Source organism: Amblyomma americanum, chromosome 4, assembly GCF_052857255.1.
Source record: "Amblyomma americanum isolate KBUSLIRL-KWMA chromosome 4, ASM5285725v1, whole genome shotgun sequence".
Classification (NCBI taxonomy): Eukaryota; Metazoa; Arthropoda; class Arachnida; order Ixodida; family Ixodidae; genus Amblyomma; species Amblyomma americanum.
Genome location: NC_135500.1, coordinates 200,707,680 through 200,723,682, shown reverse-complemented (window position 1 = coordinate 200,723,682; position 16,003 = coordinate 200,707,680). Strand labels below are relative to the sequence as shown.

Below are 16,003 nucleotides of genomic sequence, written 5' to 3'. Positions count from 1 at the left end.
GGCTGTCGCCCCCTTCTTCTTTTTTTTTTTTTACAAAATCCAATTTGCCGGCTCTCGAAGAGAGCGGGGCAGTCATGTTTGTCGAAAGCTACACGTCGGCGAGCCGACGAGCGCACGCGTTGGCTTTGCCAACGTGCAGTACAGCCTCGCAGAGAAGCCCCTCCTCCAGCTGCCGTTTACCCACAACAGCTTGCGTGAACTTGCGAGACTGCGCTTGTCGGAGCAACAGCAGCAGGCTTGTCACCTGCTTGCAAATGGCGTCGTCGCCTCCCCCCCCCTCTTCTCCTTCCCCTCGTCACCAGAAAGATTTGCGGAGGCTGTTCCGACAAATCCCAGCGCCGTCGCTAGCTCTGTGTGCTGGGAAAAGGGAAACGGAACATGCTTGCCTTGGACGCTGCCTTAGCTACGCAGAGCTGCGCCTTGCTTCGAGAATACGCGAGCAAAGAAATCGAGGGCTATAAAATAAAGAAGGGCGTTCTAAGAGGTCCCGGCTAAATCCCTAAGGTTGACAAGTGCCTTTTTTTTTTGGCTTTTGGTTCCAAGTTGTAGACACGCCCTGATTGTTTGCTTACAGTGGAGGAACCGAACACCTACGCAAAGCAAGAAGCAAAAGAATATCTCGCTTTAAAACGATTTAACCTTTGTCATCTTTATGCCGAGTTTGAGGGAAGTCATCCGAACCCTCCCATCGTTCCACAATGCTTCATGCATGCATTTGCTTATTTTTCTCTATTCAGAGGCCTCGCACGCCTCAGACCTCAAGATAGTGGTCACTAGAACATCTTTATTGTAAACGTGAAGATAGAAATGCAGTGCTTGATTGTGTGGGGAGTCTTGCCATGGTGGGTGTTGAAAGAGGTCGCGGAAAGTGGAGATGAGAGTCTGGGAGATGGATAAGCAAACCGTAAAGTTGAGGAGCGCGGCGATTCGGTCCGGTTAGTGTATGACGTCAGGATCTAGGTTAAAGAGCGAAAGCAGGACATGGGTGGGGGCGTACACGTGCGCGTTTGTGTGCCTCCCTCCATGTGCAGTTTTCGCGCCGTTACCTAGCTCCTGGAAAGAGTAGGGTGTCCGGAACCATCTCACCCTCACTTGGCGACGTTCAAATTGATATCCTAAGACGACAGTGCCGTGTCAAAAGGTGCAACGGCTGCTTGTGAAATAGGAAAGTGCCTTCGCATAACAGTGTGGCTGTAATTCCGCAAGATGCGTCGGATGCCGAAAGAATGCGCCACGTCACCTCTCTGTGCGCGAGTCGTGCCGCTGAGGGTGACACTGAGCACTTTCTCCTCGTGGACCAATGTTCTCACTATGACTATGAGACCTTACTATGCAAACTTAGGAATGGCTGGAGTAGCATGCCAGACCTACGCCCAGGCAGACCTCTCCTGTTCTATTAAAGTCCCTCCTCCGCGTCCTCCTTAGGAATAGAATATAGCAAAGCAGAGCGCCGTTCGCGTTCGCTTCCCCGCAAGTATAAAGAAGGAGAGGCGTCTGGTAGCAAGTGCTTCCGTAGCAGTAGCAGGAGGTTAGTTTCCTTCAGACTAAGACGTAGATGGCATCCCGCCTGCAACTTAATGCCACCACCAGCACCACCGCCGTCACTTCCGGAAAACAAGGGTACGAAACCACTCCAAGACAAAGGAAAGCAGCCCATAATATAGAAGGGCAAAGTCAGGCAGTAGACAGCAAAGGGAAGCAGTATAAGAAGCATAAGCAGAAAATCTAAACGAAAGCATTTTTCAACGGGAAAGAGTTTATGAACGCAGTTTCTTGATATATTGTAATATTTAACTATAACAATAACAATTTCACTTAACTCGATGCGAGAGTAAGATGAGCTTTAAAAGAAAGATTTTGCTACGTATCGGAAGAATGTACCATTACCTTCAATCTTTTGCGTAACAGCACCGTACAATATCCCAACACTCAACATTTTTTTGAGCGAATGCTCGACGTAAGTGAAGTACTCGCGAAACAGGCAGTGCATTCCAGAACTTCGTGGGGACAAGAATGTGCCCAACATTACCTGTTATACAATTACTTATTTCGATAACACGCGAAAGAGGTCCTCCATGAATTCTTGCGCCCATGCAATGTGTACAACGACTGCTGATTCAGTTTGGATGCCCCCATAAACACGGCTGCCTTCTCAGATACGTGAGCATCAGCAACCCCGTATCCCTCAACTGGTCGACGTACAAGTCAGCGCGAGACCCGCGTGCAAAGCGTGTACTTCATGCAGGACACGAGGTAGCGAGCTGTTGAGGTTGGGTGAACGCAGCTTCGGTGGTCTCTTCCGCGCACGCGGGCATTCTTAGCTTTTTTTGTTTTCTAAGGGCAAACAGGACCGAATAACTCTCTGACTCCGCTCTTTCCAAATACTGTTTTTTCTTTTTACCTGTCCGTTTGCACTTTGGGCTGCTTCATCTGCACAGTCATTTCTGCTGTAGTTGTCACCGCTGTTTTCGGCCCCGCAGTGTTTGCGTATGCATCGTGCCTGCAGAGTTTGTGTGCGTGCGTACTTTCCCCGATACGCCCTCTACGGAGGCAAAAGGCGTCGCCGGGCTCTGGAGGCCTCACCGGGCGAGTGAGTTCACATGATGACTTCCGCGCGGGTCGCTGCCGCAGGCGCATTCAATATGCATGGCAGTGGCGCGACGGCTGCTCGCGAATGCGCAATGAGTTGGGGGCAACCCGAGCGGGCCGCCGGGTGAGCTACGCTCTGATGGCAACCCTTATTCCCTACCCCACTCTTCTCCACTCACTTTTTTTTTCTCCGTCGCGAAGCAGTTAGCCTTACCGCTGCGAAGCCAGCAGGTGTGTTGTACTGTAATGTGCTGCGGTGGCCTGCCCCGCCTATTTATTTTCGCGGGGGAGATAAGGGTTGTTGTTCCCCAGAACTTGCCTATGTCCCCCAGCAACTGCGGGCTGTTGCGCGGTGGTCAGGGTGATGATGCTGCTTTCGAACTCGAGGCCACGCGCTCGACTCATCTCAGCGCGCAGACTCAGGCACAGGCTTGAAGTCAGAGGAAAGTGCGCGAATTCCGTGGTTTTGGAAAGTCTAATTGAAAAGATCGCTGTGCCACGTAAAAAAAAAAATATTAAGAACAATGATTGCGGGCCACAGTAAAAATGTACACTGCCGAGTGAATCGCTTCACGCACCATCTTCGTCCTGTGTGCGTCAACAAGTTCTGGCTCTTTTGAGAAGGCACGGCAGAGGAGAAACAAAATTAAAAGAGGGCGCTGCCAGCTGCGTTTATCTGTCGGCGTATCAGGTCCACCGTAGCATGCTGCCAAGCGGTGCACAGTGGATTCCAAAGTCGTTGAATGACTGTTACATAGCTATTTCAGTTTTATAGCGTACCACCATGCCCAAACATGTATCATGTTAATATGCTTCATCTCAGGAGATCCTTACGGAGCCAACCTTGTCGCGCGTTAGTACAAGCAATATCCTCATGCGGAAACCTGCGGAGCGTGAGGCGCTTTTCATGCTCCTGTTAAGAACGACAAGCACCTTCATTGCGTCATAAAAAAAAAACTATTGAGGCAAATTTTAAAAGCGAGTACTCGTCTGCGGCGTCGAAGCTAGTAGGCTGACTCGAAAGCTAAACAAAATAACTCTTAAACGGTCCCCAGTGAATAGTTTCAATGAGTTAGCAGCCAAACGTTCGTTATATCTGAGGTTGTACACTTAGGTTTGTTATATCCGAGGTGAACAAACTGATTACATTGAGTTCGCTGCATCTCAGAGTCAGATGCGAAAGTTCGTCATATCTGAAGTAACATATTTAGGCTCGGTATGTCCGAAAGTAACAATATAAAGTTCGTTACATTAAAAGATAGTGTACTAAAGTTCGTTATATCCGAGTGGCATGCTGTCACCTCAATATGCCACCTCGCGGTGGCATACTGCTACCAGCCACGGTGGGCAACCTGCTTTCCATTGGCTACTGGCAGGCAGCGGTCGCCAGAGAGCAGAGTAGGTCAGGGAACATTACGCAGGTTAATGATATCCTGGTAAGAAGAAATGGGCACGGGCATGGGCAGGGTATGCAATACGAAGGCAAGATAACTGGTGGTCGTTAAGGGTAACCCAGCAGATCTCAAGAAGATAAGCGTAGCAGGGAGCGACAGAAAGTTAGTTCAGCCGATGATATTACGAAACCTGCAGTGATAAGGGGCCGCGGGTGGCACAGGATAAGGTGAAGGCGGGGATCCCATGCTTTGGCAGGCACTGGCCATTTTTCACAATGTTTGCGGGACCGTTGTAGACCTTCCAATTAATGTAGAAAAAAAGTTTTTGTTAACTAAAAAATGGAATATTTCCGTTTCAATAGTACGCGTCGTTAATAGCAATAACTGTGGGTGTGAGTGCAGTAAGCGAAAAAAGTAGAGCATAAAGCAATACTTTTGTTCGATTTGCCTGCTGGCGTCGTTTTTCTTTTTAACTACTTCACCAATTAAAAAGAAAAAGATGGCTTCTGCAGCGTTGAAAAAAAATGTTCATCTCATAATTGACTGAGCGGTTTTGGCTCCAGTGGGTAGTTATTTATAAATGGTGTTCTAAAAACGAACAAAAATGACGCATATTAGTGGCTGAATAGCTTCCCGTCTAATTGACAGAGCACATGGATATTAGGCACTTCTGTGGAACCTGCATATTTTCTTAATTGTGCAAAGTTCCTTCGAGCTGCACTCAGGTAGTTCATTAGCTTTCGTTGTTCAAAGTTAACCGCAATCGCCAAAACGTGACCCGACGGGGGTCTGGTGGTGTCGCCAGACACAGCACCAACATCGGTTCTAAATAACTATCTGCTGGAGCCAAAAACCACTGTCTCCATAGTGAGATTAACAATTCCGTTAAACGCTACAGAAGCCGCCTTTTCTTCTTTTTTTTTTTTGGTGCAGCTTTCTCAAAAAACTTGTCAGAGGAAGGCAGGTCGAACAAAACTACTATTTTATGCACTACGTTTCTTGCTGACTGCAATCGTACCAACAATTATAACTATTAACAAGACATACCTCTGAAACGTAGGTACATCTATCTATCTAACGGGAGGACTACAGTGATCAGGCAAACATTATCAAAAATGGCCAGCAGCCACGAAAACATGGTTCCCCCGCCTTAATTGCAGAGATGTGGGAGGCGCCCTTGCCCCGCGGTGGGCATAGTCAGGCTGATGATGATAGCTGACATCAAAAGAAGGACTTAGATACAGGACATGCAGTGCACAGAACACATAACAGCATTTCTGTTCTGGTAAAAGAATGGACGACAAGAGAAGGAAAAATAGCAAGGGGCGTCAATAAGTGGGGTGTTCGCATAATATTATAAAAAGTTAGCAGGGCTAAGGTGAAGATGAGGACGATGGTGATGATAATCGTCTGTCCTTAACCAGGCTATGCGCTGGGGCTCAACGACATGAGCTCGTGTCGGAAAACTGGGCCAGCGTAACGTAACGATTCCTTGTCGATTCCATTTTTTTTTTTTCTGTTCTTTGTAATCAGTTCATGCTAGTCGATTACGCTCCTGCCATCGCTTTGCTTGCACTAATAAAGAAAGAAACGCGAGACGTGGCGTCGCTCGAGCCAATCACCGTAAGAGAAATAAAAAGAAGGAATGGGACGCTAATTGAATCTTTTTTTTTTGTATACCGCCACTGCGGCTGCAGATATGTGTCTTATATTGTCTCTGTACATTGACTAATCGTTCGCTTCTCTGTGCAATTTGCGTGCAGTGACATCTCGTTTTCTCTCTTTTACTGCGCAGTTGCACAATTTCTTCCACGACCTTCTGACCCACCTGTCCAACGTTAAGCCCTCCGTAGCAGCAGCGATATCGAACAGCCCGGCGCAGTCTCTCAGGGGTAAGTAGCTGCTTCTGTTGCGTCATAAAAAGGCTGGAGCTAAAGAAAGCACAAGAGTTACTTTCAGAGAAATCCTGTGCAACGTCCTGCAACAGCTTGCTCTCGAGTTCAAGGATTAGATGCCTTATGGGAAAAGGTGAAAGGCCTCTTCGTCTCATTGCTGTGCGCGGTTAGATTAAGCGCAGAAGCGTTTCGAACTGCGCTCTTCAACACCGGGGTTGAACACCTTCAACCCTATAAGAGGAGGCACATAGAGAGGAGCTGGTTGGACACGCGACAATCCGTCAGAGACGAGATATTAATGCGGTATCAATAGAAGCCCCATGGGGCCAAAATGCGACGTCGGTCATAAAATTCGCCCATTGGCTGGAGGTAAGTGACGCCACCAGACGGAATCATTCTCATTGGCTTGATGGAAGTGATGCCACCAGACGGGAGCATTCCTATTGGTTTGATGTAAATGATGTCACCAGACGGGAGAATTCCCAACTCGCAGGAGGCAAGTGACGTCGCCAGACTGGAAGCGACGCCATTTCCGGTAAAAGGCACCAACAGTTGCTAATGCTATCCCGGTGCCAAACACATAATAAAATTAGGTGTGTCTGTTAATTTTTTTAGTAAAGAAAACTACTGGTTCAGCGGGATTTCTAGTCCTAACTTCCTTGCTTGGACAGGGGTCGTTCATTGCAGGAAGGGCAAGGATTCATTGTGTTTTGTTTACGCGACACGTGTCAAGGCTTTCGAAAGACACCTCCCAAATGCAAGTTAAATGCGCGCCGTCAGATTCCGGAAGCGGTTAGGCTGACTTCGCCGGCAGGTACTCTGGCGACCGGAAATGATGGTTACAACAATAGCTGTCCTTTGGCTCGACTCTGTCGATTATGGGTCATCATTTTCCCATCCACGAACCTGAAAGCCGACGCAGCGGCTTAAAGCCCACTATGGCCTTGCCGGAAGGCAATCGCGCCTTATTTCTTCGCTTTAAGAGGAAAAGGCGGGGTTATGACGTTTTCTTCGAGATCGCACTGTCGTGCCTGACTTATCGTGCCATTCTGAACGACCATTGAGCAAAGCAGAATCCCATACTTTGCCAACTAACGTGATAAACTGAAACTGTCGCCTAAGGTATACAGGCACGTGTTCTCAATACCGCGCCTGCAGCGTCTTTTTTTTTCTCATTGTCCTGCTTTATGTTCCCAAAGAAAGGGATGACTAAAACATAGTTTCCTTCCCGGCCAAACGCACCTCGCTAACACATCCATGAGTTTTGTTAACCGAAATTTGGCCGCTGAGAAGCTCCGGAGAGAGTTTGGAGAACAAAGAGTCCATTGATAATGCATGTGCCTGCCAGCGTCAGAGCCCTCGCCTGGCTTATCCTGTTTGCTAATCGCATCAGGTAGTTGGAGGTGATCTGATCAATCTATTGTTCGTCGCAACATTTCGTGCGGGGCTTAGGGAACTTTGGAAGCTCGAAAATAACTTACCTGGCGGCCACCGCTGAATCACTAGAGTCCAGCTGTTGCTTAAGTATCTGCTGCCAGCAAAAAGTTTAGCTTCGCTGTGGCTTACTTAGTTATAAACTAACTGGCTTGGCCTGATAGTACTTAGCGTTAGGTAAAAAGATGCGTCGGCAAATGAGGCAAACAAGAACGCTTCCACGCAGGAGCGGAAAGTAGAAAATTTACTAAGGCAACGTTGGAAACTCTGGCAAAAATATAAAATAAAAGAAAGTGATTGCGTGCGCAGCTCAGAGGAAGCTCATTTCTGCCTTTTCTGGCACTCGAAATTTTATTTATTGGCATCGTGTTCTTTTATGTTCTAAACTTTACGAAGGTATAAATGTCAAGCTGGCTAGCCTCCAGCAGTATTTGAGCTTCAGCGCGAAAATATTTTTTTTCTCCTTGCTCTCAGCGAACGACTTCGTAAGTGTTCGTTTATCCCCGTCCGCCCCATTAAGCTTCGTTAGGCAAAGTAATTTTGAATAAAGCGCGCTGTTCTCTTCTCAATGCAATCACACCTATCCAACCACAAATCAAGAAACATTGTGCCAGTTAAAAACAGCACCAGCGACCGCTACGATCTTACATATGCCACGGGCCCTGATTTCATTTAGGCAACATGTGAGTAATATCACAAGTTCAACAGTTCTGTGTTTTTACGTCCAGACTTGTAAACGTAACGCCGACTGATCTGCGTTTCAGAGATTTGTTAACAGCACCGTTTTTCAGGCCCTATGTACGAACAGAGGCATTATGCAGCATGATTGTTGTTTTTAACGAAACCTTAGTCGCATGACCCTTGTCGGGTGCTTTGTGCTCTCTTTTCTAGTTACTGTTGTATGGGTCAGCGCCGAGGCCACCTTCTGTGGTAGCGCGATGAAGGTGTAGAACTCCATGTGCTGTAGTCTCGCATCCTTTCCACGATGCGCAAATAGAAAAAAAAATGTTTTTTTTCAACCCCGTTTGAGAGCAATATGATTATTACAAAAATAATCGGTATTGCTTTTTCATTTTCTTCTGAAAATGTTTAATGGCAATGGCACTCTCACAACTGCGGTAGAAGTATTCAATTTCTCGGTCATACACCTATTGCCACGCCAAGGTTGTAACTCAGTATCGAATGAAGGATATCTAATGACACGAAGTCGTTTGTCAGACATCTGAGTTGCTTAATTGTCAGAGAAACCTAAATGAGAGCAACCCGAGGGGAATTTTTTTTTAGTATTCGTGTTCTAGGAATGTTTGCACTAGTAGAGGTGGTTCACCGTTGATGACAAAAAGAAATATTTGACTATTCGAGCTGCGCAACTTCAAATCAAAGTCCGTTAAATCTAAGAATACAGAAAATGAGGTGACCAGACAGAGCCGCTGCCTGGTGGCGCCCTGAAACATTTATTTCTCCACGGTAACCTCACGTCGGTCAGACTAAGCAGTAGACATTAATGCCGCATGTGGCGTGACAATCACCCAGCCTCATTGTTTCGATATCAATCGATTCCCAACGTGGAGTTTGGCACGACTAGGCACGGTGCTCCGGACTACAACGGAAGTGACGTCGGCGAGCGCAGGCCAGCCGAAGGAGCTAGAGAAGAGCGAGCAGGCGGAGCAGGAGCTGTGGAGGAACACGAACCCCGACGAGGTGGTCATCGAGGAAGCGTACAGGGGTCCGCACCTTCGGCTCCCGCTCACCACCAACCAGGTGGACGCGCTCATCCAGGGCTTCAAGGACCGCAGGGTGGGTGTGGTCTCTCTCCACTGCTTTCCTCTGCGCGTGAAAATCGCTGAATGTGAGTTTTTTTTTGCCTTCAAAAGAAACATCTGTACCTATATGCACACTCACTTGATGAATAGCAGTTAACCAATATCCCTCAAGAGGACAGTTTATAACAGCTGTACATTGCCGGTATGCTAACCGATGGGGCAGAATGGTTGGTGCTAACGCATGATTCAATTCAATTCAATTCAATTCAATTTATTCAACATCTTGAGGATGTTGGGTGCGTCGACAAAAAGCCAGTGAGAAGGCTTGACAGGGGTCGACGCACCCTACAATGACTTGACAGCAGCATCAGGATGGTATACAGAGTGTCATATATGTTAATAACAGGATCATTGCATGAATATGAAAATAAAATAAAACGGCAAGTAAGCATACAGGAAAGAAAATACAAATAATAAGTACAACTCTCAGTTGGTAATAAGTACTATGAGTAATGATAAGAGTGAATTTTTATGGCGCAAGGGCGTATGTGGCCAAAGAGCGCCATGGCACAAGGTATTTTCGTTTGCTCAAGTTGGGGTCAAAGACCCATTTCCCAAGCATTTCACCCTGATTAAGCCGAGCACCAGGACAGGGGAAGCTTGTACCCATTGTATCATCGGAGGGTAGCCGGCGGTACTGGGGATCGAACCCTGCACCTCCCGCATGCGGTTGGTGCTGACGCAAAGGTATGGACTTCAACTGAGGACAGTGCAGAGAGCTATGAAAAGGAAAGGGGAAGGGTATCGGAGAATCCTTTGTCCTGCAGTGAGCGTAATCAGGCTGCTGCTGCTGCTGCTGCTGCTGATGATGATGATGATGATGATGATACCCACTTGCCATCATTGCGACGATTGTCGTAATCGTATTTTACATCCTGCTGACAAATATTTACACCCATTTATGTGCCTTTTCTACTGCAGATCTCACAGAGATTGTTTCCCTTTCTTACCAACCTACTTGCTTTGTAGCCTTGTGATGTAGTACCTATACGTTCTAGCCATGTTCCTACTTAAGGTTATTTCCTTATCAGGCAGTTAGTGTTGTCCTCTGCGCATCTTTGCGGAGAGGGCGGTTCTGTGTAAGGCAGTCCATGTTAATTTTCTACTTTCAGCCTTTTTTTTGATGAAGTTTACTGATATAGTGGGAAAGGAATTTTGTACCTTAAAGACGAGACAAACATTGCTTGCATGAACCCAATAAAGGGAATATTAGCGAAAATCGTATTGCTTATATGAGATAAGGATCACGCCTTTGTTCAGCATTATGCCGCTTTCACTGAGTGTGCGCGTTCCAGCAAGTGAACAAGTCGTGAAACGCTTTGGCAGGGTATAACAGAACAGCGGCTCCTTTGGCCCCAAGTGCAGTCGCAAGCACTTGAATTGGAAAGCGCTTTTGCTGGCTTGCCGTATGCGCTTCCAGCTACTTTGAATTTCCGTAACCGAACTGAACGTTACAGAACGTAACTTAAATTGAAATGACACCGCTAGTGTATCTCTTGCACCGTGCCACATGAGGCAGTACAGGGAACAGACTGGGTTGTTCCTTTACGATCATTGTTAATCCCAAACAAATAGTTCGCAGTTATTCTCCTTTCATAGCAGAGACAGCATGTGAACGAATCTTAACATTCGTTCCTGTCAAACACGAGTCAACCGTAGAAATATCTATGTTCTGAAAAGCCACCAGTCCGAAAGTGGGTAGGGAATAGAGTTGAAGGGTGCGAGGGAAAAATCGTGGATTCTCGTCGCAACGTCATTCGTTAGATCAGAACAATGGCACTGGCATCCTGCGGGCTCACAAGCGCGCCGATAACGGTGGTGCGTCGTTGTTGTTAGTTGGAGCGCCGTTCGATCTCATACACGGAGTGAGCTTTAAAAGCGTCACAGCCATTCGAATCATTGAACTCAAAGCCGAGACTCAAAGCCCGTCGTGATGTTCTCATTGTTCTTCCGCCTGTACGCCAAAAGAATATGAAGATAGATAAATGAAAGGTAATTGAAAAGTTCTTTCGTCGACCGATGGGATCAACTTTCCCCGCTTTAATGTCGTTGGACATAGAGGACCACTAAGTGCACCGAATGGGATCACCGTCACACATCTCTCGACATCATAGTGTTTCCTAATCCTCACAGTATGTCTCCGGAGTGAATGGCTAGCTTTTAAAATACTTATCTCCAGACAGACGTTGTCCAGCTGAGTTATATTTTTAAGTGGCTTCTGAAAACCGGTATTGTCAGGAAAGGAAAAGAAGAATTTCTTCCTTGCCGTTTATTTTAAACTATGTATTCGTACAATATAACACTGCACTCGTTTTCACCGTAAATTCCGAGTTTTTAAATCATGACCAATCATTTACAAATACTTCGGCCGATGCACAGAATTAAACCTCACAAAAGTAAACCTGATGTCACAAATGCACTATAAATCTTTACTTGTGTTGGTGACATGTTTGCCAACATTTAAAGGTGGGCTTTGTCTGATGCAACCCGCGGCAGTTCCCAAGCTCTACATCGACGTTCTCCTGTCGTGGCTGGCTAAAGCTCCTTGCATTGAAACCGACATTTTCATGGTTTGTGTTCTTATCTGAGGACAATAGACCAAACTGTGCGTTGAATGTTAACTGTCGTCAAACAAATAGCTAACGTAAAACGTTAAAACGTGCTTTAGATGAAATAGGTTTTCACCTATGGCTCCTTTACTCGACCTTTACATCTAACATGCAGTGAGTTCCAGCTCTCCTTGGTGCTTTAAAACGGCTTCGATGAAAGTGTAAGCAAAAAAAAAAGAAAGTGGCTGTGGCTTAACTTGCCTAACCGTGGAATTCAGCGAAGACCACGCACGTTTGCTAAGCGTCTGAGGTTCGTCCATGGCAGCTCCGCTACACGCTCGCAACAGCCGTTCTATATATACCCACACGAGCACGTGGCTATGACGTGGTATCACATGGTCTTACGACATTCCCATCGGATGTCATAACGTTGCTTCACATCACACCAGCGGATGTTCTCAAGGTCAAAGGTCGACGCAAAGGTCACACAATGTCAAATGTTAGAGGTCAAAGGTCACCTAACGGTCATGGGTAAAGGTCAGGAGTCAAGGGTTCGACGTCATAACTGTACCTCATGTGGTAATGCACGGCTAAGGTGGTTTAGCTGAAGGTGAGGTCCAAGGTTATTCTCCGGCCTACGCGACGACTGCTTTACCTACCTAAGGAAGAGAAGCAGATTACAACGTAAACATAAATTTTATACGTGCGTATTACGTTTTCTTAATGCTACATTGTGGGGAGCCGCAGTACTGGTGGCGACAACTTGTGAAGCTACTTTTGATGCAAATGGAACTGCACCTGTCTTTACGTTGCCTCCAAAGGGACAGTTAATGGTCACACACCACTATAACAGATCAGGCATGCAGACAAAGGTCAAACGCAACTTCGCCGTGGGATGCGACTGGACGTGTTCACAGTAAAGTAGTGCCTACTGACCGTTACAGCGACTCGAGCACACGAAGCTGTCGCGAGAACAGCCGAGCAGACGACGCTGCTATTGGCAAGCAGTCTGTGCACATGCGCGTACTCTGGTCCGTTTCGCCACTGCGGTCCTGGACTGTACTTTAAACGACCGTCTGGTAGACGCCCCCGCTCTATTACTTCCCGTGCACTCAACCTATCCGCGCACCTTTTTTCCTGTTATCCCTCCGTGACGCGCAGACGCTGCACGCCCGCTACGTGCTTCTGGTGTTGCACGAGGCTCGTCGCTACCTGCAGACCAAGCCGAACGTGAGCGCCGCCTCCACCGCCTTCGCCAAGCAGATCACCGTCGTCGGAGACCTGCACGGAAAGCTGGACGACCTGCTCACCGTCTTCTACAAGGTCAGTGCTATATACTTACTCCCCCCCCCCCCCCCCATCTTTGCTGCTTGACTGCGATTGTTGGCACACATTTTGGTGTGATACAAGTGAGAGTCTAACAGCACGTAATGTTGCAGTGTAAAGACAATCAGAAACATCAGTGATTGTTTCCTTCTACAATACCGTGCTTAAGTATTTGCCTGCTGTGGTGTCACCAGTAATGCCTTTCTGAACACTAAACGTCGTAGTCAAAACCGAGTTATATGAGGCCAAAGATCAGCTTGGCTGGGTGCATGTCCAGACGACTGGACTGCGCCTCTATAGCTGCGCCAAAGTAGGGGCGTCATATGCGCACCGGCCTCTTAAGGGATGGATTCTCTGGTCAAGAGTGGCGTCATCACCGTGTTCCGATTCTCGTAGAGTTCGATTAAGTTCACCCTTAGCCACCTGCTGCGACTTTGCTGCCATGATCATTGCTTCTAACGCCAGTATCATGAAAAAGGTAAAAGAATCGTGGATGAAGATTATGACGATGATGATCCATCATCGTGAGCCAAGTTAAGTCGAGTGGAGAACGAAATCTCTTATTGACCACCAATTTGTCCTGCCCTGCGTAAACTGCAGCCATCTCATCCCGAAAAATGCCTAATCGAATATTCTCGCCTGAGGTATATTTTAATAACGGGATTAGCATATTCGAAGGAGAGGAAGAGCCGCTGCATTATACTGTCCCCGATATCCGCTGCAACCCAATTTTCTTACAAATATAACGGCGACCGTATTACATGTAGCCGTTCGTCCGATCAGTGCACAGCGCCTTTCCTGTAGCGATGGGAGCCTTAAGCACTAAGGCAAGATGCAGTGTCTTGAGTTTAATTGATGTTGGGCAATGGACTTGTCTGAACCGACAGCGCTTCGCTCGTTGGTGTCAGCACAAATATAAGCTCCGCTCTTATTGTAGGAGAACAGACATGGAAATGTGACGTAAGCAGAAGTTGTGCACGGAGAAGACAGGGCCTTCTGCGCACACCGTTTTTTTCTTTTTAAGAGAGATTTAGCACAGTGCGATCCGCACTCGCTACAAGGATGGCCCCAATGGGAACAGACCTGCCATTGCGAAGGCCCAGCTGGGACCCCACGGTAGAGGAACGCTGATCTCACTATGCTATAAATTCCTCTATTGTTTTTCGGGTTTTGAGCAAATGGCTTGTGGCATGTAAGGAAACGGGCCTACGAAGACTCATAAAAATACGTGTCATACAGAAGCACTGGTAGAAGCATCGATGATTTATTGTAATTATGCAAGATGGGCAACAGTGGAGCGAGGGAAAAAAATACGAAAAATAGAGCTTTTTTTTCCTATTAGCCTGCGTTTTAACCGCTTTCGGTATAACGAAGAGGAGCTATACGCCCTGATGAATAATTTCCTCGCATCGGGTATTTCCATTCGCCGCGTTCTCCACGATAAGAAGACTTTTCCCCGAGTCTCAAACATTGTCACCTGCGGCAAAACTTGAACGAGGGCTAACCACTGCACTGCTGACGCATGGTATACAGCTTACGTCTTCTGTGCGTTCCGGTAGCGAACGGCCAAGGCTGAGCCCTCAGTGCTCGAGCAGTTACGTATCCCTTGGGGCGGCCCGAATGCCGGAATAAGCTCAGCGCAGTGACGGAATTTAGATGGACACATTCGGCGAGAGCGGTCCCGGTAATGCCCCTCGGGGCGTTTTCCACCTCAAGACAGTGTTCGACAAACTGGGCCCCAAGCCATGGCAACGAAACGGCTGCCGCGCCGTGAAGGCACCAGGCGCCGGGGTCCCCGGCGGCAATCAATTTCCATCCGCGCTTGGGCCAGGCGACGAAACAATGTGTCCGCCCCGTTGTTTCCTGTGACCCGTGCTGATCTTGCCGCACGGCCTTGCGCCACGGGTCTGTGCAGGCCCTGCCTCGGTTTCACATCGGCAGTCACCTCTGCTCAGTTTCGTGCTCCGTCTATCTAAGACCGCGCCTGCTGCATCAGAGTATAGCAATGACCTAACTTAACTGTTTTGCTCGCACCTATCAAGAGCGATAACTCTATAGGGACCGCCTCGATAAGAGCCTAACGAGCTCATAATTGGATCGCATGACCACTGGTGGCGTAAGTCTAATCGGCAGCAGGCGAACTTGGCAACATTCTGTTATCGGTCAGAGAATGACCACATGGTTGTGCAGCGGTGACGTCGCTGCTACGGCAGGCAATCTGTTACAGTGGATTCTTTAATCATGAATTGTAAAGCATAGCTACAGGACATGTCCGGCGGCCAGTTTCCGGAGATTCGCAGACAGCGCAGCGTTTGAGTCGGTCAGTGACGAACGTCAAGTATCTTTTTCCATGTCCTAAGTAGTCCTGAGCAATTCCATCAGACGCCGCAGCTGGCGTGACAGTCTACTATAGCCTCCGAGTTTTGGGTCATTCAGAGCTCCAGTTTTCGGTGTGTGGGCTATATGAGGACTTCCGCGGCTAGTCAGTCCAAAGACCTTCTTTGTCGAAGACTCCGGAGCAGGGGAGACAAGGGGGCGGCGCCTCCAACCCCCCCCCCTCCAAAAAAAGGGGGGGGGGCAGCGCCTTAGTCTCGAACTGTTTGTGCTTACATGAGATTCCTGACAAACGCTTCAATTCTAGCCCATGGCAGAGAGAGGTCAGGAAGGTGGGTTTCCTGACAACACAAACAAAGTGAGCAAGGAAGGGGGTGCCTCTGGGTGCTTATCCAACGTTTCGTCAAGAGGACTTGTTTTCATCTGTTCAAAGCGTTCATCATTGGAGGGTGATAAATACATCCTTCACTCCGAGGAGGATGTTCCGGTGGAGGAGGAGGGTGTTATGCGGGAAGGGTAGCGGGACGTTGAGCGTGAAGTTGAAATCTGTTGTCCAGGCGGGATGGCTGCGAACAAGGATTAACCGGTTGACTTATAAGAGTGCGATAAAGAAATACGCCAGTTCAGCGAAAAGGAATCCGGTAGTCGGGGAAGGTGGA

The 16,003-nt window shown here is 47.8% G+C and overlaps 1 protein-coding gene across 2 annotated transcripts in view; it reads left to right on the top strand.

The window, feature by feature from the left end:
• The window catches only part of rdgC (retinal degeneration C), a 174,401-nt gene that overhangs the window by 122,926 nt on the left and 35,472 nt on the right, over positions 1–16,003 (top strand). For both annotated transcript variants that reach the window (XM_077662949.1, XM_077662950.1), the window contains exons 3-5: positions 5,779–5,875; positions 8,943–9,109; positions 12,846–13,007. In XM_077662949.1, coding sequence (XP_077519075.1) covers positions 5,779–5,875; positions 8,943–9,109; positions 12,846–13,007 — 426 coding nt within the window. The remainder of the gene's footprint in view (positions 1–5,778; positions 5,876–8,942; positions 9,110–12,845; positions 13,008–16,003) is intronic.